Source organism: Amaranthus tricolor, chromosome 13 (genome assembly GCF_026212465.1).
Source record: "Amaranthus tricolor cultivar Red isolate AtriRed21 chromosome 13, ASM2621246v1, whole genome shotgun sequence".
Lineage (NCBI taxonomy): Eukaryota > Viridiplantae > Streptophyta > Magnoliopsida > Caryophyllales > Amaranthaceae > Amaranthus > Amaranthus tricolor.
Genome location: NC_080059.1, coordinates 10,137,870 through 10,162,810, shown reverse-complemented (window position 1 = coordinate 10,162,810; position 24,941 = coordinate 10,137,870). Strand labels below are relative to the sequence as shown.

General features: G+C 34.5%; 2 protein-coding genes and 1 pseudogene across 2 annotated transcripts; 1 reads left to right on the top strand and 2 right to left on the bottom strand.

Moving 5' to 3' along the window:
• The first annotated feature begins 522 nt into the window (after positions 1-522).
• Positions 523-7,514, top strand: LOC130797747 (glucan endo-1,3-beta-glucosidase 5). The gene is made up of 3 exons (XM_057660485.1): positions 523-1,460; positions 5,799-6,349; positions 6,650-7,514. The coding sequence occupies exons 1-3, from the start codon at positions 1,078-1,080 to the stop codon at positions 7,237-7,239; spliced, it is 1,524 nt and encodes a 507-aa protein (XP_057516468.1). The 5' UTR covers positions 523-1,077; the 3' UTR covers positions 7,240-7,514.
• Positions 7,515-8,269: 755 nt separating this feature from the next.
• On the bottom strand, positions 8,270-20,073 carry LOC130797744 (probable helicase MAGATAMA 3; annotated as a pseudogene).
• A 3,817-nt stretch (positions 20,074-23,890) lies between these two features.
• On the bottom strand, positions 23,891-24,556 carry LOC130798803 (protein MAIN-LIKE 2-like). The gene is made up of 2 exons (XM_057661898.1): positions 24,506-24,556; positions 23,891-24,394 (listed from the first exon to the last, which is right to left on the bottom strand). The coding sequence occupies exons 1-2, from the start codon at positions 24,554-24,556 to the stop codon at positions 23,891-23,893; spliced, it is 555 nt and encodes a 184-aa protein (XP_057517881.1).
• Between the last annotated feature and the right edge of the window lie 385 nt (positions 24,557-24,941).

Genomic DNA, 24,941 nt, shown 5'->3' with positions numbered 1-24,941 from the left:
TCGATAATATCTAGAGTTATACGCAATTAAAAATTACAAAAATTTGATATATTGAAAATATTTGACGAGACGAACAAAACAAAATTCCACATGACTAAGTTTTTTCTCGTACAATAAGCGCAATAAGTGAAATACCACATAATGATGAACTGTGTAAAATTTCTCTATAGTGCATCTAAAAAGAGGAAGAAAGTATATAATAATAATAAGAAAAAAAAAGTTAATAGAAATGAAGAGTAATGCTACTATATGAAGTACATGAACATTACCAAAATAGAAGCTTAAACATATCATCATCATCCTACCCAGTATATTCCGTGCATAGAGGACTAAGGCCAAGATTTGGGGAAGGAAAGACGGCGGCAACTCATACCCATAAAGGAGAGCGCGGCCGAAAGAGTCCCTCGACTCGAGAAAGATAGAAGCTTAAAGATAAAGTAAGCTATAAATAGGTACAATGGTTTTTCATTTCCAAGTGGAGTGTCTAGACTACCCCAACTTTTTTGATCATATAGGTGGTGATTTCAAAATTGTTAATTGTGGGGTATAACTTGTTATGATCAACAATAAACATTCTATGAGCTTTTCTTTTCTTTTCTTTTCTTTTTGCTGCTTGTTTTGCTTCCTCTTTCTTTCTCTCTGTATCAATAGTTTCATCATAAACCATTAAATTCTCTTCATATTTATTCTTTTAATAAATAATATTCATACTTGATTCCTTTTATCTTTCCCTCATACAAATAACTCACTTTTTTCCTGTTTTGATACTCCACATACTTAGCTTAACAAGCAATCAATAATCCCATAAACACCTATTTTCATATTCCTTTTTCTAAATATATATATTTTGGGTTTATTTTGACTTGTAGAATGACTCTAACTTTATATTAGATAGCTGGGTTGCAGAATACTAGCTAGGTCGCTGGCTCTAACTTTATTTTGGGTTGGGTTGATTGAAAACTTTGTTAAAACCCCTTTTTTTGGGTCCTAAACAAACCCCAAGTGTAAAAATTTTATTGGGTGTAAGTGATATAATCAAAGGTGAAAAATTAAAGCAAAGGTCTGAATAAACTTTCCATGAAAGAGAATAAGAAGATGAATAATAATGGGGTTTTATATGTTGTGATGAGGTGCATGATTAGTATGATGGGGTTAACAATAACATTATTGATGATGGGTGTTGAGGGGAATAGCATAGGTGCAAACTGGGGAACACAAGCAACACACCCATTAGAAGGAGAGATAGTAGTAAAAATGTTGAAGGATAATGGAATACAAAAGGTGAAGCTTTTTGAGGCAGATGTAAATGCATTGAAGGCACTTTCTAAGTCTGGTATTGAAGTTATGATTGGGATTCCAAATGATTTGTTGGGTCTCTTATCAACTAATGTTAAAGCTGCTGAAAATTGGGTTGCCAAAAATCTCTCTTCTTATGTCTCTTCTCACGGTGTTAATGTCAGGTAATTAATCTCTACTATTACCTACCACTAACTCTCTTGTTTCTCAGCTTTCACACTCCTAAGAGCCAAACATTACTTATTATGTGCTTTTTAATTACTAATATATTATATTAAAGACTCTTAATTATGAGTTATTTTTGTGAGAGACGGTCGTCTTTTAATAAGATGAATTTCAAAATAAGAAGCTCAAATATTACTAATTTTTATTAATTGGGCTACTAACTCATGCCTAGGGTGCGTCTTGAGAAACCATCTCATATAAGAATTTGTGCTTAACTAGAAACTATTAAAACGTTTTTTAAATTTCTTTTTTAATGAGCACAACCTTGTTTTTGCTTGAATCTAAGGTAAGAATTTTTTTCTCTCAAACGGAAAACAATTAGAGGCTATTAATCTTTCTGTACATAATGAAAATTAACGAATAATATTTAATTATTATATCAATTCATAATTTATCATGTTAAATTAGATTAGTTGGCTTAATATTATTTGGTGAGGATTCTATCTTATAACCTAATTACTACTAAGTTGAGGTTTGAATACCATCATTCTATATACTAAAGCAAAGACCATCTAATGACACATGTCAGTATCTGGTAAAAAAATTTTCCGCTCAAATTAGCTTCTCACATATACTTTCTTATAACTTTATTGCAGCTTTCTAGGCAATATCACTATACATTAATGCATGCTATTGCAATTCTATATGACTATTAATTTTGTTTATTAAAGATTAAGGAGATTTATATCTTTATACGAATTGGAAAAATATATGTGATCATTCTATATACTAAAGCAAAGACCACCTAATGACACGTGTCAGCCTCTGGTAAAAAATTCTCAAATTAGTTTCTTACATGCACTTTCTTATAACTTTATTGTAGTTTTCAGGCCAATATCACTATACATTAATGCATGCTATTGCAATTCTATACGACTATTAATTTTTTCTATTTAAGATTAAGGAGATTTATATTCCATATACGAATTAGAATAATATATGTGATTTTAGTAAGATTGAAAATAAATTTTCTATTTAAGATTTATCTTCTATATATTAATACAAATTACTGTGATACTTTCTACCTCTAAATTGAGCATGCCTCTTTATTTATATTGTATATTATTAGTCGTCATTTGATATACTAAAATGTTTACTAAATGAGGTTGATAAATAACTTGATCGAGCAAGTGGCTTATTGCAAAAATATTTGTCGTCTATTGCGAAGCACAGACAAAAAGAGGTCAAATAAAAATAAATGAACTTATTATTATTAAAAATGAAATGGGTAATTCAAAGGCTTAAAGTTCATCAAATGAGGTGAGCAGCAAAGTGAAGGTGTATAAAATGTCGTCATTTGCAAGATTATGACTTTCATACATCATTTCTATTTATCAACACCCAGAAATAAATGTTGTGTTCAAAAGAAATGTCTACTAGAAAAGAGAAAGACAAATAAGATAAAATTGAAATTTGATAATTTTTTCATGTTTGAATTCTTCTTTACTTTTATAAATATTACTATGTGGAAATTCATTAAAATATATCAACAATTTAAGTTGATTATATTTCGCCAAGTGTCAGTCATTGAAAAAGCGTTATTTAATTAAGGGTTTTTTTTTAGTTTATTATATGATATGATATGATGAATTCTCTATCTTTGTCTCACTTGGTTTGTGCACATTTTCAAATATATTAATCGATGCCCTAATGCATCTTATTGTGCATAATTATAAATTATAAAAAGTTAATATTATTAAATTGCATTATAACGAATCAAATAAGATCTCAGTTGACTATAATTTAATTTATATATTTGGAATGATTCAAATTAAGAGTGTTATGAATAATGTTAAAAAGTAAATTGGGTAAATGAAGGGAGTATGTTTTAAGTATAGTTGAATTTGAATAATTAGAATTGTTAAAAACTAAATATGGTATAGGAGTTTAAGGTATCTCAAGGAGAGGTTTTCTTAAAAGATAAGTTGGAAATTGGTAAGAAATTGATTTTTTGTTTAATTGGAACATCGTAAGGAGAGAGAAGCTTTGTGTTTTGGGTTTTTGAAGAATATTTTTTCCTTATCTTACAAATACTCTTTATTTTCATTTTGTATAAGTTGTTTAATCTAAAAATTAAAATAAGCATTTATCCATGCATTTTTCTTGTGTATCTACTCCATTACATACGTTGTAGTATTTATAATTTATTTAATTTTTGATAAAATAACTTTTTATATATCGTGTTTAACACGGGTAATCAACTAATATTACCTACATACATTTAATATATAGTGATTATGAAATAGCTCGGAATCATCAATTATGTTCTAATAATATGTAAATATTGTTATTTATTATTTAATTTTCTTTGTTGTGATTTTTTAAAAATTATTATTCATAGTTCTCTTTCTTAACTTTCATTTAATCTGTTTATAACGATTATATTATTTATGCATAATAATTTCTAAATGTCTCGGTAATCATCTAGTTATTAATTTATTATAAGATACTTTGAGGAGGTCCTTTTACTAATCACCTGATAAAATCTTATGGGGTATATGCATACCAATTACTCCTTCTCAATCCAGACTTTTCATTTTATTTTAGTTTATTCCTTAACTTTTTAATATTTTTATTTTATGTGGTGGTTAGTATTTGTTTTAATTCTTATTAATATAATTTTTTATTTTTTCTTATAATTTTACCCTCATAATTCACTAGTTCTTATTTTATAAATATATATGTAAATTATTAATGTTGCCAATTATTGAAAAAGATACATGTATCATATACTTTCATCATAAAAAAAATAAAATTTAAAAACTTTAAGGGACTAAGTATTAACTAAAAGTACTTGGCATACAATTATGATATAAAAGACATTGGTGAAGTTTCTTATACCCTTACTTATAATGATATTATTAAGAGCTAATAGTACAATACTAAAAAAAAAAGAGCAAGTAACTGTAAAAAAATAGTACAAGTAAAAAAAAAAAGAAAAAATATATATTTTTAATAAGGACATATGGTGAACGAAATGAATAAGTATAAATTTGCATGGCTACTTTTACTTGTAATTCTTTTATTTTATTTTTTTTTAATTTTTTTTTTTTTTTGCGTTTGATAAAGTATTTGATGGCACCTTTTTTGTAAATTTTCCTTTCAAATTACTAATTTATGCTATATATTTGCGGTAAAATAATTGTATTTCTTTGTCCCTCTTAATATGAATATAGATTATTTGTTACCTTTTTCTTTGGCTTGAAGTAGAGCAAAAAGAGAGCAATAATTAGTTAATGGTTGAGAAAAAGTGTCTTGGTTATGGCTTTAGTGGTGGATTTCTTTTGATAATTGTGTGTTTGGATATTCAATCTTATGTTTTAATATAATTATTATACTATGCCTTGAGCTCCACATCTTTATGTGTGTGGAGTCTCCAACTTTTGTCTTTTTCACATATTAAGGTTTATATGTATTTTTACATGTTAGTTTAAAAGCCTAAAATTTATGTATTTTTACATGTTAGTTTAAAATCCTAAAATCTAAACATAAGAAAATATTAGGAGTTTCAGAATCAAAACTACTCCATAAGTACTTTTTTTGTACCATTGTGAATAGTGCAAATAAAAATTTACAAATAATTTTAAGATCATGTGCGCTTTTAATTACTTGGTATTTTATATTAAAGTCTACAACCAACTATTCGTCTTATAATATTAGAGCTTATTATGAGTTGTTCTACAATTGAGGCCCTCTATACAATCGGCTCTTTGCAATTAGGCATGTTGCACATGCTAGAACCACCCATGACGCTAAGAGTATACTTCTATTTTGGTGATCAGAAATATCATCAATCTCAACATTTTAATTGAGGAAGGAAACTGACCTTTGTTACCTCACTTCACACCAAACAAATGACTTGTTTTGTTTGCCAATTAGTCCTTTAAGAATATGCTTAACATGAAGGACTAAACATCAACAATGTTTTGTTACCCCAATAATCATTTAGGCGGATTTTAGGGAATTAGATGAATACAACCTTGACCGCATCCTCAATACATAGGGAGTCGGATTGTAAGATGGAGGCTTGCTGGTTCAACTAAACTCTTCTCTCGTTGCAAGAATTATTTTCAAGCTAGGCGAATTATTTGGCCGCAATTTTCTTTATGGGTATGGGTTGCCGTCTTCCATCCTTCCTTAGAGTCTAATCATAGTTTCTATGAGCTAGATAAACTGAGTCACTGAGTACAATGATGATAAGATCAATACAATCTTGCCCTTGCGAAAAAATTATTTCTGATTGACCAATAATCTCACGCTTTTTTGTCTTCCATCAGATACGTTGCAGTAGGCAATGAACCGTTTTTGAAGACATTGAATGGAACCTATGATGCAATGACACTTCCAGCACTTCAAAACATTCAATCAGCACTAATAAAAGCAGGACTTGCTAATCAAGTGAAGGTAACTGTCCCTCTAAATGCTGATGTATACCAGACCTCAACCAATGTCCCTTCCGGTGGTGACTTTCGCTCAGACATAAATGAACTCATGTTGCACATCGTCAAATTCTTGAACGACAATGCGTGCCCTGTCACGATCAATATCTACCCCTTCATAAGCCTCTACAATGACCCAAACTTCCCTCAAGACTATGCTTTCTTTGATGGATTCTCGTCTCCCTTGGATGACAATGGCAAGACGTATACCAATGTTTTCGATGCTAATTACGACACACTCGTTTGGTCCCTTCAGAAGAATGGATTTCCAAATATGTCGATCATTGTAGGAGAAATTGGATGGCCAACCGATGGAGACAAGAATGCTAATCCTACTAATGCTAGAAGGTTCAACCAAGGCCTTGTCAACCATCTCTCCGGAGGCAAAGGTAAATCTTCTAATACATTGTCACCTAATGATAGATCTGTCAAATTGGTTGGTCGGTCAGGATGCACTTGGGTCGGTCGGATTGACCCAACATGTCATAAATTTATTATTATATATTCTTATTGGTATGAAATAGATAAAAATACCATGAAAGTTTCCTTTTAAAATTTAGAAACTAGTTTTTCAATCCATCATGCTTATATTTTAGTCAGTCTTTCTATAATTTTTCGATGTGTGATCACATGTGGATTATTTTCCAACAATTATTACTGAACTTTGACAATAAAATACACTCTAACAGGTACTCCTATGAGGCCGAATGGTCCCATTGATGTATACCTTTTTAGCCTCATCGATGAGGACGACAAGAGTATTTTACCGGGAAATTTCGAGAGGCATTGGGGGATCTTCAACTACGATGGAACACCAAAGTATCAGCTCAATCTAGGCACGACAAAAGGCGGTTCTCTGATTCCCGCTAAAGGGGTTGAATATCTGCCCAAAAAATGGTGTGTTCTGTCGTCCTCAGCAAATTTGAATGATCCTCAAGTGGCTTCGAGTGTGAGCTATGCTTGCGGAAATGCTGATTGTACTAGCCTCGGGTATGGCACAACCTGCAATAATCTTAATGCACAAGGGAATATTTCATACGCGTTTAACAGTTACTATCAAGAACAAGATCAGCAGGAAAAGGCCTGTCAATTTCCGAATGGTATTTCGACAGTCACTACTAAAGACCCATCTACTGGGACTTGTCGATTTATTGTGCAGATTAAGAGTAGTGATCCTGGTACAGGAGCAAGCAGTGCAGATCATTCGGGTTCTGGTTTTGGGAAATCTCCTGCACATTTTCTTTTCTTAGTGTTGATAATTGCTGTCATTGTTATGTAAATTCTGCTCAACAGGATCACTGAAGTTTCTGTCTTTTTTGGTGCATTTTGTTTCCTTAATGAATGTCAAATTGTCTTGTGAATTGTAATTTTGAATACAACTATCGCCTATCGGTGTGGATGCTTCCACCTGGTTTATGTGCGAGCTACGAAGTTTTCTAGATCTCGTGGGCATGTGCAAAAAGCAAATGTAAACCATCCTTGGAAGATTTGAAAAAGTCCTCTTCGATGGTTTAAGTCTTGTAACAACAATTGGTAAATACTACTAACAATGCCTAATAGCAAAATCATATATATATATATATATATATATATATATATATATATATATATATATATATATATATATATATATATATAATTCAATTTATATGAGAACCAATCTCTTCGATAAAAATGTGTTACTTTTTCCACAGAAAATGTGTTACTTTTGGACAATATTACTTTTGTTTTTTAAAAAATTTGATACTTTTTAGCAAAAAAGCGTTACTTTCAGAATATTAAAAAAAAGTTGCATAATAGGCAACTTTTGAAAATATTTCCCAAAATAAGTACTTTTATATCATGATCCAAATATTTCACATGATCCAAATAATATATATATATATATATATATATATATATATATATATGTGTGTGTGTGTTTCTATCTAAATTTTTTATATCATGATAGATCATAAAGTATCATACTTCAATTATACGAAGAAAAATAATAAAGTGTAACTTGAGTTTGTCTCTCAATCTGTTAGAGTAAGCAGAGAAAACCTCTGAGACAATTTATCTAAGAAATCTTGTGGTGTAAGATCATCTCTTCTTGCAAAGGTATCAATTGGCCACAATGCCACATCATTGGAACTTCCAAATTCCTACAACAAAGGAAAATATAAGTACAACTACTATCATATAGAAAAATAAAATGATCGGTATACGATCAAGCGGAAGCCAAGAAAACTAACAAGTAGAAATATTAAGGAAAGAAGATGTTTGATGCAATCAATGAACTAGAACGATTCAAGTAAATGAAATGAAAAGAGCAATGAACAAACTAAAACAAACAACAAACAAATTTATGAGGTTCACTCACTTATGATGGTTTTTAATTATGAATTAAGGACAAGAACAAAAGCTCACAATGTATGAAGGAATTACAATGATAAAGTAACTAATTGAGTAGGAAAGAGCGAAGAGATGGAGAGAATGGGATACAAACTTAAAGCGAGCAACATGGTACAAAAATGCAGTCGCAAAGAAAGCTCAAAATAAACTTTGGCTTAACTACCTAGAGAATACAAAGGGTTTTATATAGGCAAAAGGATAGGAAATAAAGTAGCAATGCTTAGACAGAATCCACATGAATGGAACAGGGTTGTGGTGCTCGTTTGAGTGCACCACTGCTCATTCGAGCACCAAGTCAGAGACCTTCTATCTCATTTTCCCTTCTTCATGTGAAAGCACCAACTCCTTTTCCCAAGTGCTTCTTCCTAATGATAATTGTACCAAAACCCGTAAACTTGCACCAATATGGCAAAATTCATTTGCACACTCTTTTTTCATCCTTTGTTTCATCAACCAAAGTAAATTGATCAACTTTCAACATGCATATGTCATAACATCCATAGGAGACAATTATTTTGATGATTCCTAAAATCTTAGCTTAATTTGGCCAAAATATCTCATTGAAAATTAATCTCTTCTTCCAACACTCTATGACTCCAATTAGTATAGGCAAAATACTTGGCTAAACTAAGCAAGTCTTGGGTGAACCAAGTTACAGGATAACAACAATACATACTAATGATCTATATCAATAGTGAGAAGCAAGAAAAGAAAGGAATTACAAATTTAACTATACCAGTTACTCAAAGAAAACTTCTTGCTCCTAAAATTCCTCACACAAAACAAATGACTTTTACACTGTATTTTTGGATAAAGAAATGGAAGGAAAAAAAAGAGAGAGGAAGGGAGCGGAGATTACTGTGTTTTGTTCCAAATCTTTCCAATGCTGGAAGGATTTGTTTTGTAACCCAAGATCTCTACGGAAATTAAGTAATAAATTCAAAGAGATCAGAGTCATCAGACACATTGACACTCACACTACTAGCTTTGGAAACCAGCACAGAAAAGCATTTTTTGAACTTCATTAGCTAACACAACTTCTAATTTTATATTTTACTTTCTTCTCGATCTACCATCCTTCGTGGCTTTGGGAAACTACTAAACTCAAGTACTGTCCTAAGATCAAATCAATATTTGTGAAGAATTTCTTAAAAGGTCATACAAACTAGGTCAATAAGAAAAACTCAACACTTAATTATGCTCTAGGTATACCAAAATTAGGGTGAGTACTGAGTACTCTCCACTTCCATGATGTTGCATCTAATGACAACATTTTATTTAACTAGTGTACAATACTGTTTTTGATGGGACTAGCTGAGAGATGTTAAGTTGAATAAATTCTAAGCATAGCTTAAGAACTTAGTCAGTCATTCTAGCCACGCAGCAAGTTCAACAGCCAATCAAAATTTCAGTTACATCAAACACATCGACCTAAATTCAACAAAACATGAGTCGAGGCTTTAGGATCTGTACTATCGGAACGATACTTACCCATCTACCTGATCTCTAGTCAACTGTTTATACACAAAACCTACCTTGTGAATAAATATTGCACTAAGTAAATGAAGACAACTAAACAATCAAAGTATCATTGGAAATTTGCTTTCTTAGATGAGCTTCAGCTTCCAGACTCAAGAAAAACAAATAGGAATTCTGTAAAATATAGGCGATATGAGAGCAGCATAACAGTCACCAAAGAAAATAAAACTCATATCAAGGAATAAAAGTAACTGAGTGCATACATACCCTTGAAAACATCTGAACTTGCAAAAGTTAAGGCGCTCCATTGAGTAGGTGGAAAAGAATGTATTTAAGTCAATGACTAGCTTTGGTATCTCGAACCATGGAATTACATCCCATACTCTTAAAATCTGTATGTATCTTTCATTTTCCTCGATAACATCAACATTCCAAATGAGACATAGTACCTCATCCACCTTAATGTACTCCAACAATTTGGGAATTCCATTCTTGAAGCTGAGATAGGATCTCTCATCATGCGGTTTGCGCCAACCAGTTGCAATTCTTGACAGTAATAAGAGCACTTTTTCACGAGTTCCTACTTTTTCAATTTTAACCATAGATTGCTGAAAAGTATCATTGAACAAAACCTATAACATTGAAAGTAGGTTACTGTAAATTTAATACGTTATTTAAAACACATGAATAAAAAAGAAAAACAAGGAAAAATAAGGGAAACTAAAACCATGAGGGTGAGAACGACAGAGGGAGTGGAAGAAAGACATAGGATACAAACTCCTTTCTGCTAGATAACAGAGGTTAACTAAATTACTATAGTCAATAGCACCAGAAAGAACCATATTTCTGAAAACATTTACTGAAAGAGACCATTTATTTCGAGAAACTTGCCCACAGCAGGCTGAACTCTGTTTTCTTTCTTACTAAAAAGAAGTTCCTCAGGAAAAATATCCTCTCAAAACCATTTTATTTTTATCATGGACTAGAGTAAAATGGCTATTGTATCACGTGCACGTCTTATTTAAGTGAATGTGCCAATGGTGTTCTGCAGCCGAGGGTCAATCAAAAACAACCTCCTTATTATAGACAAGGATAACATAGCGTAAATATGACCTCCTTTACACCGCTAAGCTGGGAACCACATTGCATGTACTAAAATCAACAAAAAAAATTCCTTGTCGTGAATTCCAAAAAGGAATAACAAGAACCACATCCAAAAATATCAATAAACTTAGTGAGAACTCTTCAAGAAGCTTTACATGCCATTCCATGAGTTTCTAGGCTCTAGCAATGGGATAAAAGAGTTGCATTCCCAAGGATCAGTGACATGTGCAAGTTGCTCAGGTCCCACTTCCAAGGGTCCTCAACTACATGGTTTTAATGTATATTGTTTTACATTTTCTTAAGGCACACAAACAGAGCCCCAAAATATTCAAGATGACTTTGTACATTCCAGTCAAAAATACTGACATCTTTGTAATCGATTGTGTGTAACAGAGCAAGAATACATGATGTTTCAAGAAACTGGCTTAATTACATCTCAAAAGTGAAGTATGCCAATATTTTTAAGATATAATAAGCAACTTAAGAGTCCATAAACCGCATTTGAACACACACAGATTAGAGGCGACTATACCTTCCATCTAGCTCTTCTAAATAACAAGGAATTCGCGTGAAGCAAACTATCAAGCTGGTCAAGCTCCAGCAAGGAAAAGGCAATGGCTTGTGCCAAATCTTCATCCTCTTCAGCCTCAAAAAAACATCCACGAGACTTGACGTCATTGACTAAATTTGCCCATACTGAATCACTATAGTCCAAAGTTGTTCCATTCCCTACTATCCAAAGGCAATACCTTCCAAAGAAAAAAGCAATTTTAAGCTTGAACATTCCACCCATAATAAGCATAATAACACAAACCAGATATGAACAACGAATAGAAAGTAGTCATCATACCTTGCTCTTGTTAAAGCCACATTTGCTCTCCGTAAATCAGAAAGAAACCCCACTAATCCATAGCTATTGCATCGGACAGTGGAGATTACAATCACATCCTCTTCACCACCCTGAAAACCATCAACAGAACTCACCTTTACCGTAATCCCCTCAGTATCCCCTAATATGATAAGTTCCTTGACCTTCTTTTTGATTGCGTCGACTTGAGCCTTGTATGGAGATATTATTCCAATAGTTAGTCTTTGTCTCGAAACACTCACTTCTGCAATCCCAAATTAAGTGAGCAGATTGTATATAGCATTCAAACACCCAACCCAGTTCAGAAAAAAGCAAATAATCGGGAGTTCAAAAAAAAAACTCAGAAATGTCCCTTGAAGGTTGTAAAAGCATGGATCGAAAGTAGTAGACATAACAAATCATTACATCACTGTCGAAATCGATAAAACGGCGTACCTTGGTAAATTCTGCAGAGGATTTCACAAACTACTGCTACTTCTACTCTATTTTGTAAGCTGTGCCGATCATCTGTCATCTCTTGCCCACATGAAACATCAATGAAAGAATATGTGCCAAATAATTTTCCTTTAAGTATCTTCTTCTGGTAGCATTTATCTAACACAGTGGGAGCATCAAAAATCTGATTCTGGTAAAACTCCTTATTTGGAAACAAACTAATCAGCGGATGCATTCTGTACTGGACATTCAAAAGGTGTCTCTCATTCTGCAACAATACCAGTCGTTCAAATAAACTTCTTCCAAATTCAGCCTTCTCGGAGATCTGACGTAAGAATATTTTCTTGGATATTATATTGTGAAATTAAACAGATTAATAAAGACGAAGATATCTGAAACAGTACTGTGTACCTTACTCTTCACCATAGCAGAGAGCTGCTGTTCGTCTCCAATGAGAATAGCATGACGAAGACCAGGAATCTGCAATGGTATAGCAGATTCACATTCTTTGAGCTGAGCAGCTTCATCAATAACTACAATGTTTATCCGCCTAGGTCCATCATCATACAATCTAGCGGAACTGGAAGCAGTACAAAAATATAGTTTCCCATGTTGCAAACAAAAATTTTTGATACTATATATCCCATGTATGTTTGGTACATCAAATCGAAAACGAAGATCTTTGAGTGCTTGTAAACACTCCATTTTTGTTACATCTGTCTCCCTATTAGGAACAATAATACAACTAAAAGTTGAGCACAGATTGTCAAGTAAACTAAGGGCATTCATCATGCTTTTCACATCCTTAATTGAAATAAAAGATGTAGGTAAGTGAGTGTATAAGACAGGTACAAAAAACTTCAACCTATTGCTCAAAAAACACAATTTCCTTTTGACATACTCTTCAAATGTCAACTTTTTCCTTTCATGTCTATCAAATTCTGGAGCGCTTGTTTGTTGCGTTACAACCTTTCTTGGGTGCTTCTTATTTCCTGCTCTAATAGTCTCTTCTATAATCTTTCTCCAAGTCCTCCTTTTGTAGCTTTCAGAAATCATTGAAGCTATTTTAATGCTTTCATCTAAAGGATGTTGCTCCTCATGCTCAGCATCATCATCAACTTTAATGCTTTCATCTTGCAGGTACATACGATACTGCTCTTGTGGATTCTCAATCAAGCAAATCAAAGAATCTAAACAATGAACCCAACCAGATGTTCGCTGAAGGCACTTGTTAAGCATATGAGCACGAAAATCAAGAAAACGTCAAAAAGTTCTACATGATCATCGATCTTCATTCGCTTCCCATTACCATATAGAACTAAATTTCCAAGACCATAAGTCCCATACTCAAAGGACTTCAAAGCTATTTTAAAAAGTCGCTTTGTTACTTCCATGACTGCAACATTAGTAGGAGCACAAGTAACAACTCTGCAGTTATTCTTCAACATAGCAAACAAGAAAGAAGCCAGCGTCTTGGTCTTCCCAGTCCCAGGAGGACCCCATATTAGTTTTATTGTGCTTTTATGATAACATTCCTTTAAAGCAGCACAATTTAGCACTGCTTTGTTTTGGGATTCATTCAAATCCAATGAACGAATTAAGGCTCCTAAGGTGGTGGATTCAGTCCAGTTTAATTCCCTGAAGAAACAGCTGTCACAATTGCTACATACCTGTATATAAGGGGGAAAATGTTCAATAAAGTAGTAACGCTGCAACCAGAAACAAATATTTCCTCTGCGTTTCTTTTTACTGAAACACTCAATTTCTGTAGAATTCACAAACCTCACTTTACCATATTTTTTCACTCATGTAAAACTTAATATGTTATGTTTTTACGTAACACATTAATGGACTTGTCCTAATGCATATAGTAATAATATCAACTTTCTGAAAAATGTTATTTATAGAACATTAGAGATAATAATGATCAAGAAGTGGTGTACTGGAAATATAGAACTATAGAAGTTAAAACTATTTCAGCTAGAATAATAGAGGTATCAATAAGCAATAGTTAACATCATTAAAATTAAGGCAAAGAGCTTAAAAAGACAGAATTTGGGAGTAATCTTACAGTAGGGTCCATCTGAAGCACACTTTTGAATATGTTCAAGCTACACTCACCCAGCTCTAAGTTCAGTGCTTTCCATATGCGGATATTTGTTGTAACATTAGACAGAAATGTTGCGAAACTCGCCCAGTAACCTTTCTGTAGATTTTGTACTTCAGATGCAATAGGTTTTGACAATTGAACTTTAAGTTCATATTCGTCATTTGTAGCAGTAACCTGCTTAATCATAGCCATAACATAGAGTTTGGATTTGTCAATCTCAGCTAAACATGTGAGTCTCACATCTGTTAAAGCAATGAGATCTCCAGGTTCAGGCTCATATGGATCAACAGTATCTTCACGACAAACAGTTGCGTGTACATAAATAGTGCATAACAGATTGTTAGGTTCTTTATAGTCTTCAGATATCTCAATGCAATTTATTTCACATGTTGGAGCCTGAGGAAGCTGTGTAAGGCTAGAATATAAATCTGCACGCATTTCTTCGATCAAAGGAAATTTAAATGAATCCAAGTAATGAGTTATTGAGCTAAATGTCTTGGGAATTTCTTTAACCTGTGGAAGTGCAAACTAGTGTTAAAAGCAAGAAATATAAGTATACTTTTACAGTAAACAAATTTATGCTTACAAATGTGTACCATCAATTTCTCTTGGTAAATCATAATACTGTTAAATCAATTGCTATGCTTACAAATGTAAGAGCAGAGAAATCTCACACTTACGTATTCGCCAAAAAAATTACTATCTCATATGGCTGAAGCTTTAACTCCTGGTAGAGGTGTCAAAACAGACCCGTAAATCTGACATTTAGTCGACCTAGTTATCGAATTCGACTTTGACCCGACTTCAAAGTGGCTTTACAATAATGTAAAAATCAATGTGGACACAAGTCTTGATTTTGAACCGACCCGAAACATCTGACTCGAAATCGACCCGATGACTTGAATAAACACCTCTAACTCCTCATAATATGTACACATTATTTTAAAATTGCATATTATTGCATATGTATTCGAACACCGTTGGAAAGCCATTATTTTTGTCTGTTCTAAGAGAATAAAAAGGTCGTGCATTACATGACGGGAACTTGGATCAAATCAAACATAAAGAGAATTTTGTGCGTGCATGGACGAATGATTGTGCACATATGGGTAATCAAACTACTGGTAGAGTTGAGAGCCAACATTCGTCCTTTACATACTGCCTTATTTAAGGGGGCGCACTCACATATGACAAATAAACAATCTAAGATAAGACAAGCCTTGGAAGAATCTATGAGTGTCGCTCCACGAGCGCTGCGATTGCGACCATTGTATCACAAAGTATCCGTTCATGCTATGTCACTACTTTTCGTTAAGCATAACCATAAGCTAGGTCTCGGAGATTATGTGTTTGATAAATGTGGCTGTGTTCTTCAGAGCACTCATGGATTACCTTTACATGTATATATATAAGCATACAAAGGCCTATACATACATTTGGATGGGATACATCCCTTTTGGAAGGTTTAGATGACATGCATCCCTTTTGAAAGACCCAAAGATACATTCAGGGGGAAGACACCAATGATAATGTGCGCAACGCAAATGCTGATGATAAAAGGTATTTCCAATCATTGATGGACAAGGTCCTTAAAGCAGATCCGAATGTTGCCCCAAATGAAAAACTTGGACCTTCCCCTGGGTTACAAAACATATGGGACACCACTTTGAACACATGAATGGTCTCTGATGTGATGGAATAGATGTCCAAATGAGTGCTTGATCCCTACCACATGCACTATAAAGGAACCTACCCAAAGTCTTAGCGATAATACTAGCTACCCCAAATGAGACTGAATAAGAACCCTGTGTTGGTCGATGAGCATTAGTAGGTAGTAGGTCGTAGTGGTTGGAGTAACACGATGGACGTCCTCTCTGGTAAATACAACTCAATGATATCGAAGAATGTTATGCACCCAATATATGCGGTGCAAGGGCGTTCACTCAATAACGTCGATGGATCAATCATGTATGGGGTCCAATCAACCAACAAATGCACTTACAATCAATGAAACAATCTCAATTAAATTAGGAAAAACAACATAATAACATATCTAAAACAATACTTGAGTGTCCGACATGGGGTCTAAAATACTCCTACAGATAACGAGTCTGGATACATCACGAGATGTCTTCATCGACGTCCACAACTCTACCCCTGTATTCTTTTGAACATACGATGACAAGGATAAGGGTGAAAAGCTGGGAAGTACTCATAAATCCATTTCTGTAACAGTCAAACATCCTCCAATGGTCTTGCAACAAGACCTACAAGCGGTACCCGGTTGGCGATATAAGTAAGCCAGAGTAACCGTCCCCTACAAAATCTCATCTTGTTCCTCATCCATAGGAAAAATAGGGTGAGGCGTCATCCCATTCCATGTCTTGTCAACCAGTAGTGTCGACCCCACAATAGCCATGTTGTAGGATGTAGACTTCACAGTCTTGTGCAACAGACTTAGAAGGTCACTAATGTCGATGCTCCTACTAGTAAACATCTCTGTGTCACGCAACTCACTCATTGGCTCCCTAAATAGGCCTTTGAGTGTCAATGTCCATGCCACCTCTAAAGCTTCTTCGGGCAACAAACCACCAATAACATAATGGTCGATCAATTCCTAGGGAATGTGAAAGGTGGTGGTATCCAATTGCCAACTCTAAACAAAAGCAAAAATCAATGTGCTTATGCATGATACACAAAAGTTGGGCAAAAGAAGTATCGTGCAACTCTCTATACAACTCATCAGACAAATCTCAAAGTCTGATGATGGCCTCCATCGTCTTCTTCCTAGTACAACACTCTAGAATCGGAGACAAACACTCACTTTCCTCATATATAACCCTAGCTATGTGCCCTCCATCGTCTTCTGCCTACGTCTCGTAGCCTGGTGAACAACATCCTCTAATGGGCTTTCTGATTGAGCATCAAGACCACTAGAAGGATTAGGCCCTGTCTATGCACACACAAACATGCCCCTCTATCTTTGTTAGGGCTGCACACGGTCCGGTCTGGTCTGGTTTGACAGAAAAATCAGACCAGACCAGAAATTCCAGTCTGGAAATTTTTCAGACCAGACCAGACCAGTCAAGAGACCAGACCGGACCAGACCAGACCGTTCTAGAACGGTCTGGTCTAGTCTGGTCTACGGTTTTTTTTTTGTATTTTTCAATAAGCTGTGTTCCTGAAAATATTGCGATAACTTTCTCAAAAAAATACAATCCAGAAAAGCAAATGTTGTTATTCAAGAGTGCAAGAGAAAATTAGAGGAAAATTACACTGTATTATACATCAATTCCTCAAGACTCAATTTCCAGGCAACATTTACTTTTTGCTCATTACCAAATAATCTGCAGAATTCTAACTCATCTTTCTTATAAACTAAGATTCATACAACCCTAAAAAAGTGTTAGAAACTTTTACTAGAAAAATAAATCATTAACAAGCCACAATAATACTCTACTATCCACAATACTTTACACACAACCACAAAAAGCTCCGTAATCTAAGGTTACACAATGACAGAATAATTGAAAATCAACACACTGACTATAATCAATGGAAATCAAACAAGAATAATACGATCATCTTGAATTTTACCTATGACTATAGTATAGAACATAATTCTCATGCAATCTCAGAAGAAACAAATATCCAGAATGAAATGAATTCAATTAAAGAAAAGGAAACTTCAAACAAAGCTTTAAATTGGGGCGGCAAACATGGAACTGAGTAAATTGTAATAATCAGAGTTAAGAAAGTAATTAAGCTTAATAAGTATACCTGATAGAGGCGAAAGGAGGCAATCGAACGACGAGGCAAGAGCAACCGAGCAAGAGAACGATTGGTGTTTGTAGTTTGATTAGCTTCTTGCGAAGTTAAATGCTATGCTAGGGTTTGGTGTCGGAAAAATTAAAATTTATAATTGACAAAATCTGTCGACTGTCGATGGGTTGAAGGCTTGAAGCTTGAAGAGTTGAAGCCTCGAAGAAGGCGAGGAATTAGAGAGGAGGCGAGGAATCAGAGAGGTCAGAGACTCAGAGGAGGCGAGGAAGAGAGGAGAATGGGAGAAGGAGGCAGGCAAGTTTACGGCAGGAGTGGAGAGTAGTAGCCCTAACCCTAACCCCTAATATTTGATTTTATTACGGTTTTTTGGTCCGGTTTGGTCTAAAATTTTTAAAACCGGGACCGGGCCGTAAACCGTTTTAAAGAAAAAAAAACCGGACCAGACCATTTAGACCGTAGACCAGACCAAATACTTAAATTACGGTTTGGTTCGGTTTGGTTTACGGTTTAGACCAAACTCTGTTCAGCCCTAATCTTTGTGCAACCGTCCAATCTACAAGTTGTCCTACATACCTTGGTAGCTATGTCTCTCCTCCTCATCACTAGACCGCCCAACCCAATAACACACCTCCCATGAGGGTCAACTCTAAACAGCATAGGTCTAGAGCTATTGCCAAAAAATAGACCCCTAAAAAAACCCTTGTCTACCATGATTATCAATCATATCATATTATTACATAATTTCAAATAAAATAACATAAACTAATAATCATTAATTAACATAAAATTGCATAATTAATAAAAGTAACCACTAATTAATTATAAACAAAATAAATAACTAAATAATAATTAAAAAACTAATTAATTACTTTTTAAAAAAACAAAAACTTAATAAAAAAAAATTAAACATTAAAATAAAAAAATCTAAAATAATTGTACAGTCGCTCAAAACATGCGACTCTATAATTTTATTTGTTTTACTGTTATTTTAAATGTTTCATTTATCTATTTCTTTTGTGCGACCGGAGCCGATTCCCGATTTTTTAAAAAAAATTCAAATTTACGAAGATTCGGTTAGAAATTATCTCATGCTTTTAAATGAAGAAAATTTGAGTAAGTTTGTCGAGGAACCAACTCAACCAATAGCTTAAGCTTATGGTTGAAGCCCCGGGATATGTTATATACTCTAACACGCCCCCTCACACGAGAGCCCTTTGGGCTAGAAGTGTGGATGCAACACATGTTCTCCTCATACATGGTGCTCAATATTCCACTTTGAATGAGGGGTGGTTGAGATTCGAACCCGTGACCTTTCACGTTGGCTCTGATACCATGTCAATGGAACCATTCCTTCACAAAGTTTTAGTGATTTTAGAGATAGTAGAGTTATCTAGGGTGTTGATAGGTTTTTTAATGGGTAAACGGTGATCCGGTGGGATAAAACAGTTTTCGCTGCCTCATCAAACATACATTAAATACATGAACAATGATCACAACCGAAAAAAATTCGACCTAAGATAGGTTTTTGAATAAAATCTCTACATAATACCAAAAAATGAAGGATATTCATATTCACAATCAAATTATCAGAAAAAACATGCACAAAAGTAAGACAAAAGAAATTAGAAAATTTTGAGAAACGGAAATACCTTGTATTTGAAAAGGTCTTTGTTGAGAATATCATCGATTGACCAGGAAAATACGACGTCCATTAAACTTCGCCCAGCAAGTTCAGAATTCGCCATTAATTCGCTACTAAAACAACCTACTTTGTAAAATTATGAAGTAATATAAAGAAGAAGCATCAATTACTTACCATGAACGAAGAAGTGTAATTCACCAAAATAAAAATTAAGAAATTAAGAAAAACTAAGCATATACATGGCCTATACCATTTACCAAAACTACTAGTCCTCATAATACTCCTATCTTGTGGGTTGTGTTTGGTGTAATGTATACTTATAGTTATAAACAGGGAGAAATTTCATTTAGTAATTCTGAATTTTTGCTTCTGTACGTAGTAATAAATTTTACATGGTGACCTTCATCATATAATTTTTTTAATTTAAGTGGTGACCTTCACTTTATAAATAAATCTTTATCAATTTTACGCTACTTTATCCAATGTAATAATATTTTTTTTCAAAAAATAAATATCATGATTGCCCTAATTGACCACATATTTTAAAATTCAGTTGAAATAAATACTTAATTTAACAAAAAAAATTAACATTTTAACTAACACATGGAAAAGTTGGAAGCTTAAGGTCACTATGAGAATTTAAAAAAAAATTTGTGAAAAAAAACAAAAGTTCGAGATCATCACGTGAAATTTCCCATAAATAAATTGAGCACTTATAACGTCATTTGTAATCTTAAAATAATTAATTATAACCTTAAAATAATCATTTATTGTGAAAAATTGAATGAAATTTTTTTAAAAAAAATTCCCCAGATAACCTTCAGAAAATTTTAATTCCCATAATAAGCATCTTCGTGTCCAAGCCTAAGGTCAAGTTTGTTCGTTATTACTGACAACAAACAAGAGGAAATAAAAATTTATTTCAATTTTGTTCGCAATAACGACCAAGATAATATCATAATGTTTAAAGGCAAAAAAAACTCATAATTAGTCCGTTGTTGATAACATTTTTTTTTGTTTATTTAACATTATGACATTGCCTCACTTTTGTTCGTTGTTACTGAACAAAGTCATAATAAAATAAATTTTCTCTTGTTCGTCGTTATTAAAAGCGAACAAACTTAATCTTAGGCTCATACATGAAAATGCTTATTTTGAAAATTAAAATTTTCCAAAGCTTATTTTGAGATATTTTTTAAAAAAGTTTATTTTATTCAATATTTCAATTATTGTTTAAGATAATCACTCATAATTTTAAAGTGATCACTCATGATTTTAAAGTGATCACTTCTAACAATAGTAATATTAAGCAATTACTTACTGTTTCAATTTTAAAGTGATCAATTATAATCTTAAAGTGATAACTTGTAGTTTTAAAATGTTTATTTTATATAGTGTTAAAGTGATCACTTACATTCTTAACTAATCACTTAAAATCTTTAAAAAAAAAATGTTTTTTTAAAGTTGAGAAATTTCAAATATTTCGTATGGATAACTCGTTTTGCAGAAATGCTAAGATGTATAACATGGGTTGTGTTAGGAGAAGACGGATCAATTTTGTCTTCTTCCAACATGATCGATCAATCAATTAGAGTAGAGAAAAAAATTTAGAGTTTAGTGTTTAGGGTTTTTAGGGTGTGATAGCTCCGATACCATTTTAGGAATTGATTTTCCTTATCTTTGATTCAATAGATTAGTAAGGTTTATATACACAAAATATGGGCCTAAAATATACAAAGGCTATACAATGGCCCAAAGTTAATTACCCAAATACACATAAGGCCTAACAGGTTGTTTAATCGAAAATTTGAAAAAAATAAGATTATTTAACAACTTAATTCCAAAAATAAGCTTCGTGAAAACTTATTTCCCAAAATAAGCTTCCGTACATCCAAGCCTAGCCTTGGGTAAAATCGCTGTTACTAACAGCGAAAGAGGAAAAAAAATAAATTAAAAGGCCAAAGTCGTTGTTACTGACAGCTACTTTGCCCTTAATTTTTTTTTATTTATAAACTAAAGTAGTCGTTGTTAATTAGAAAAATAGTCGTTAGAAACTTGAAAATAGCCGTTGTAATAATGCTCCACAAATAGCTCCATCATTTCCCATACTTCATTATATCCATTCTACATCATTCTTCTTCTATTCAATCAATTTTTAAAGGTAACATAAGGTATTATGTTAGTTTTACTCTCAATTTATAAATGTTAATACTTTTTTTGAAAGTTCACTTACGTTACTATATTATATGTATTATGTAGATGTCAAAGGAGCATTGTATTGAAGAGCTTTGTGATTGTGGTTATGAAGTTGAGATTAATACAGATTGGAGCGACTTCGATCCTGGGAGTGATTTTGTTGCTTGTCCTTTCTACTTGATTGAAGGATTAGGATGCACATACTTTAGATGGATTGATCCGAAGGGTACCAAATGGCAGAGACACCTAATAATACGGCTTGAAAAAGAAAAACAAGAGCTTAAAGATGAGGATTGTAATCTCAAGAGACAAATAGATGATATGGCACATAGGAAAGAAGAGACTGAAAGGATTATGAGAAAGTTTAAGAAGCAATCTTATTTAGCATCGGTGGTTTAAGTTAACGAATGAACTATGTAATTTGATATGTATTAGTTGAACATGAATGAAATATATACGATAAAAATATATACATCTACATATATATTACAATTTATACACAAAAGACCAAATGTTACAACTATTAAGTATGTACAAATGCTCAGTATATACAAACAATATTCTAATGCTAATCAATCCTCCTCCTGTACCCTGTCTAACTGTGACGGTTTATGACGCTTCATACGATAGTAAGAGGCCGTCGCATAGGGGAGGTGATTGATAATGTGATGATGTGGCACCCTGTGAGGACCCGGCACCGTAGTCCGGGCACGTTAAGTCAACCTCCTCAAGATGAACGTCAGGGTGATGAGGAGATGACTCGTACTCGTATGTAGTGGTGTGGGGCACAGTCACTTCCGGAATGAAGTGTTGAAACTGCATGCCTAGGAGTATGCCTTGGGCAATCTCCCGTATGGGCTCCTCTTGGGAGGAGCTGATGACTGATGCAATGCCTTGTGCCTGTAGTAAGAATTAAGTGTTAATGAAATATATAACGTGTAAGTTGTATGGATAATAATCAATGTTGAAGAATACTTACAAAGTGCGTCATATTCGGTGCTGCGGGAGCGTACTGGGCTTTCGCCATGATACCTCGTGGTATCATCCATCGACGAGTGATGGAGAGGAACCACAGCATGTAATCCGCCGTAGTAGGTGCGCCTGCAGCGTCGATCGGCGCACCTTGGGCCAACAGCTCTAGCCTATGCTCCCAACGAGCGACATGGCGCCAGTTGACCTCCAGCCAGTTCTTGGGATCCCGACCCTTATGAGAGTGGTGGAGCTCCGCGTCTGTGTCACATGGCGGCGGGATGCCCTGTACCATCCCAAATTGGCACAGTACGCGCTCAGGGGGATGCACTTCGACTATGTCGAAGCAGATCAGAAGTCAGATGCTCTCCATGCCCCTAACAATATGCCCGAGTGCTGAGGCAATGCAGCGTATGCCTCAGCGGGGTAAAGGTCTCATCGAAACTAAACGTGAAAATTCGATTAATAAATTACGCAGTGTGATAGTTACAAAACAAGTTGTAGAGAAGTTGTTACCTGGTCAGCTCGTAGTAGATCCAGTTGATCGCGATAGAACCCCATGCCCGATGCAGTGTGGGTCCTTGTTCGTCTTTCAAAGGACCACCACGATCCATATGGCACATGCGGGGGAGGAAGCAGTGGTGGCGCAAATGCACCACGTCCCACACTCCGTATCGGTTGACCAATGAGAACATGCTCCCACGCCCAAAGCTATGAATTACCATTATAAGTAAGTAAAAGAAACACAAAAATATATAATAAATGAAACACAAAACGGTAACATATAAACTTGATATTACCTGCAGAATAATTAGGGGCCCAACGATCTCCTTCACGTTCTTCCGTGAAGCTTCACAAAGTCTCTTGTACAGATACGCTAGGGCTGCCGAACCCCAGCTGTACCCGGAGATGACCTCCCATGGCGCATCAAGCAACGTCAAGTACAATAGTTATACTCGGTTGCCAGTCTTGTCGGAGAACAAGACAGCACCAATCAGATAAAAGAGATACGCCCTAGCGTATCTCTCAACGGTGGCATCATCAGCACCTTCAGAGAGGTGCGAGAAGTTTTGTGCAAGCCATGTTACGCGCAGGCTACTCCCTTTGGTTACCTCTGCCGGAGATCGGACTCCTAATAGTCTATGGACTTTGTCTTGCCAACTTTCGAATTGGCGTCCATCGATGCACACGGCATGTCCCTCGATGGGAAGCCGTGTAAGCACAGCTATGTCAAGTAACGTGACGGTAGCCTCACCTGTAGGTAGGTGGAAGGTATGAGTCTCCTGGCGCCACCGCTCGACTAAAGCCATGACTAGCGCTCGATCGACTCTCCCGTACGCGATCAGGTGGAAGTCATGCAACCTCGCAAGTTGAACGTACGGGACGATTCGTGCGTCAATCGCCCATGGAGTTGAATCGGGATGCCTGGTGTATATGGTATCCGTGTCGGACACCTAAATCCAAATATTATGTTAGCTTCAAGTTAAAGTATTATGAAGTAATATATTCAAAAGGAGTAAGTTCAATAACCTGTACATCCCATAGCAACTGCTCCTATGATTCGCCTGCATCGTAAGGACACTAGGGTCGAGAGGGCCTGGAGCTGCTGGATCCATCTCTACTGCAATTCAACAATAACTAGGGGTAGACCTTGAATACTCCCACATTGCATCTATAGCCTCCTCATCCTCAACCGGAAAAGCTAACAAATCTTCACTAAGATTGTACTTAAAACTTAAATTAACAGTACTTCTTGTAGTGTCAATGCCAATCTTAGAGCATATAAAATGTTTAAATTCATTCAAATCCATGTATGAGTTGCATGCAAACAGTTTACGTCTCCCCCCAACATACTTAACATTGTTACTAGTTGATCGAATTTAACCATTCCAAAAGCATACAACAGTCACACGAAATGAATCCATTTCTACAACAATACATACAAAATCAACATCACCATCACGTTCATAAATATATTACCACTATAGATGACATACATTT

Coding starts and splice junctions, on each gene's coding strand:
- LOC130797747 (XM_057660485.1), top strand. CDS start 1,078: ATGAAAGAGAATAAGAAGATGAATAATAATGGGGTTTTATATGTTGTG. Junction 1,461..5,798: donor TCTCACGGTGTTAATGTCAG/GTAATTAATCTC, acceptor GTCTTCCATCAG/ATACGTTGCAGTAGGCAATG. Junction 6,350..6,649: donor CCATCTCTCCGGAGGCAAAG/GTAAATCTTCTA, acceptor ACACTCTAACAG/GTACTCCTATGAGGCCGAAT.
- LOC130798803 (XM_057661898.1), bottom strand. CDS start 24,556: ATGGATCCAGCAGCTCCAGGCCCTCTCGACCCTAGTGTCCTTACGATG. Junction 24,395..24,505: donor CTAGTGTCCTTACGATGCAG/GCGAATCATAGG, acceptor ATTTGGATTTAG/GTGTCCGACACGGATACCAT.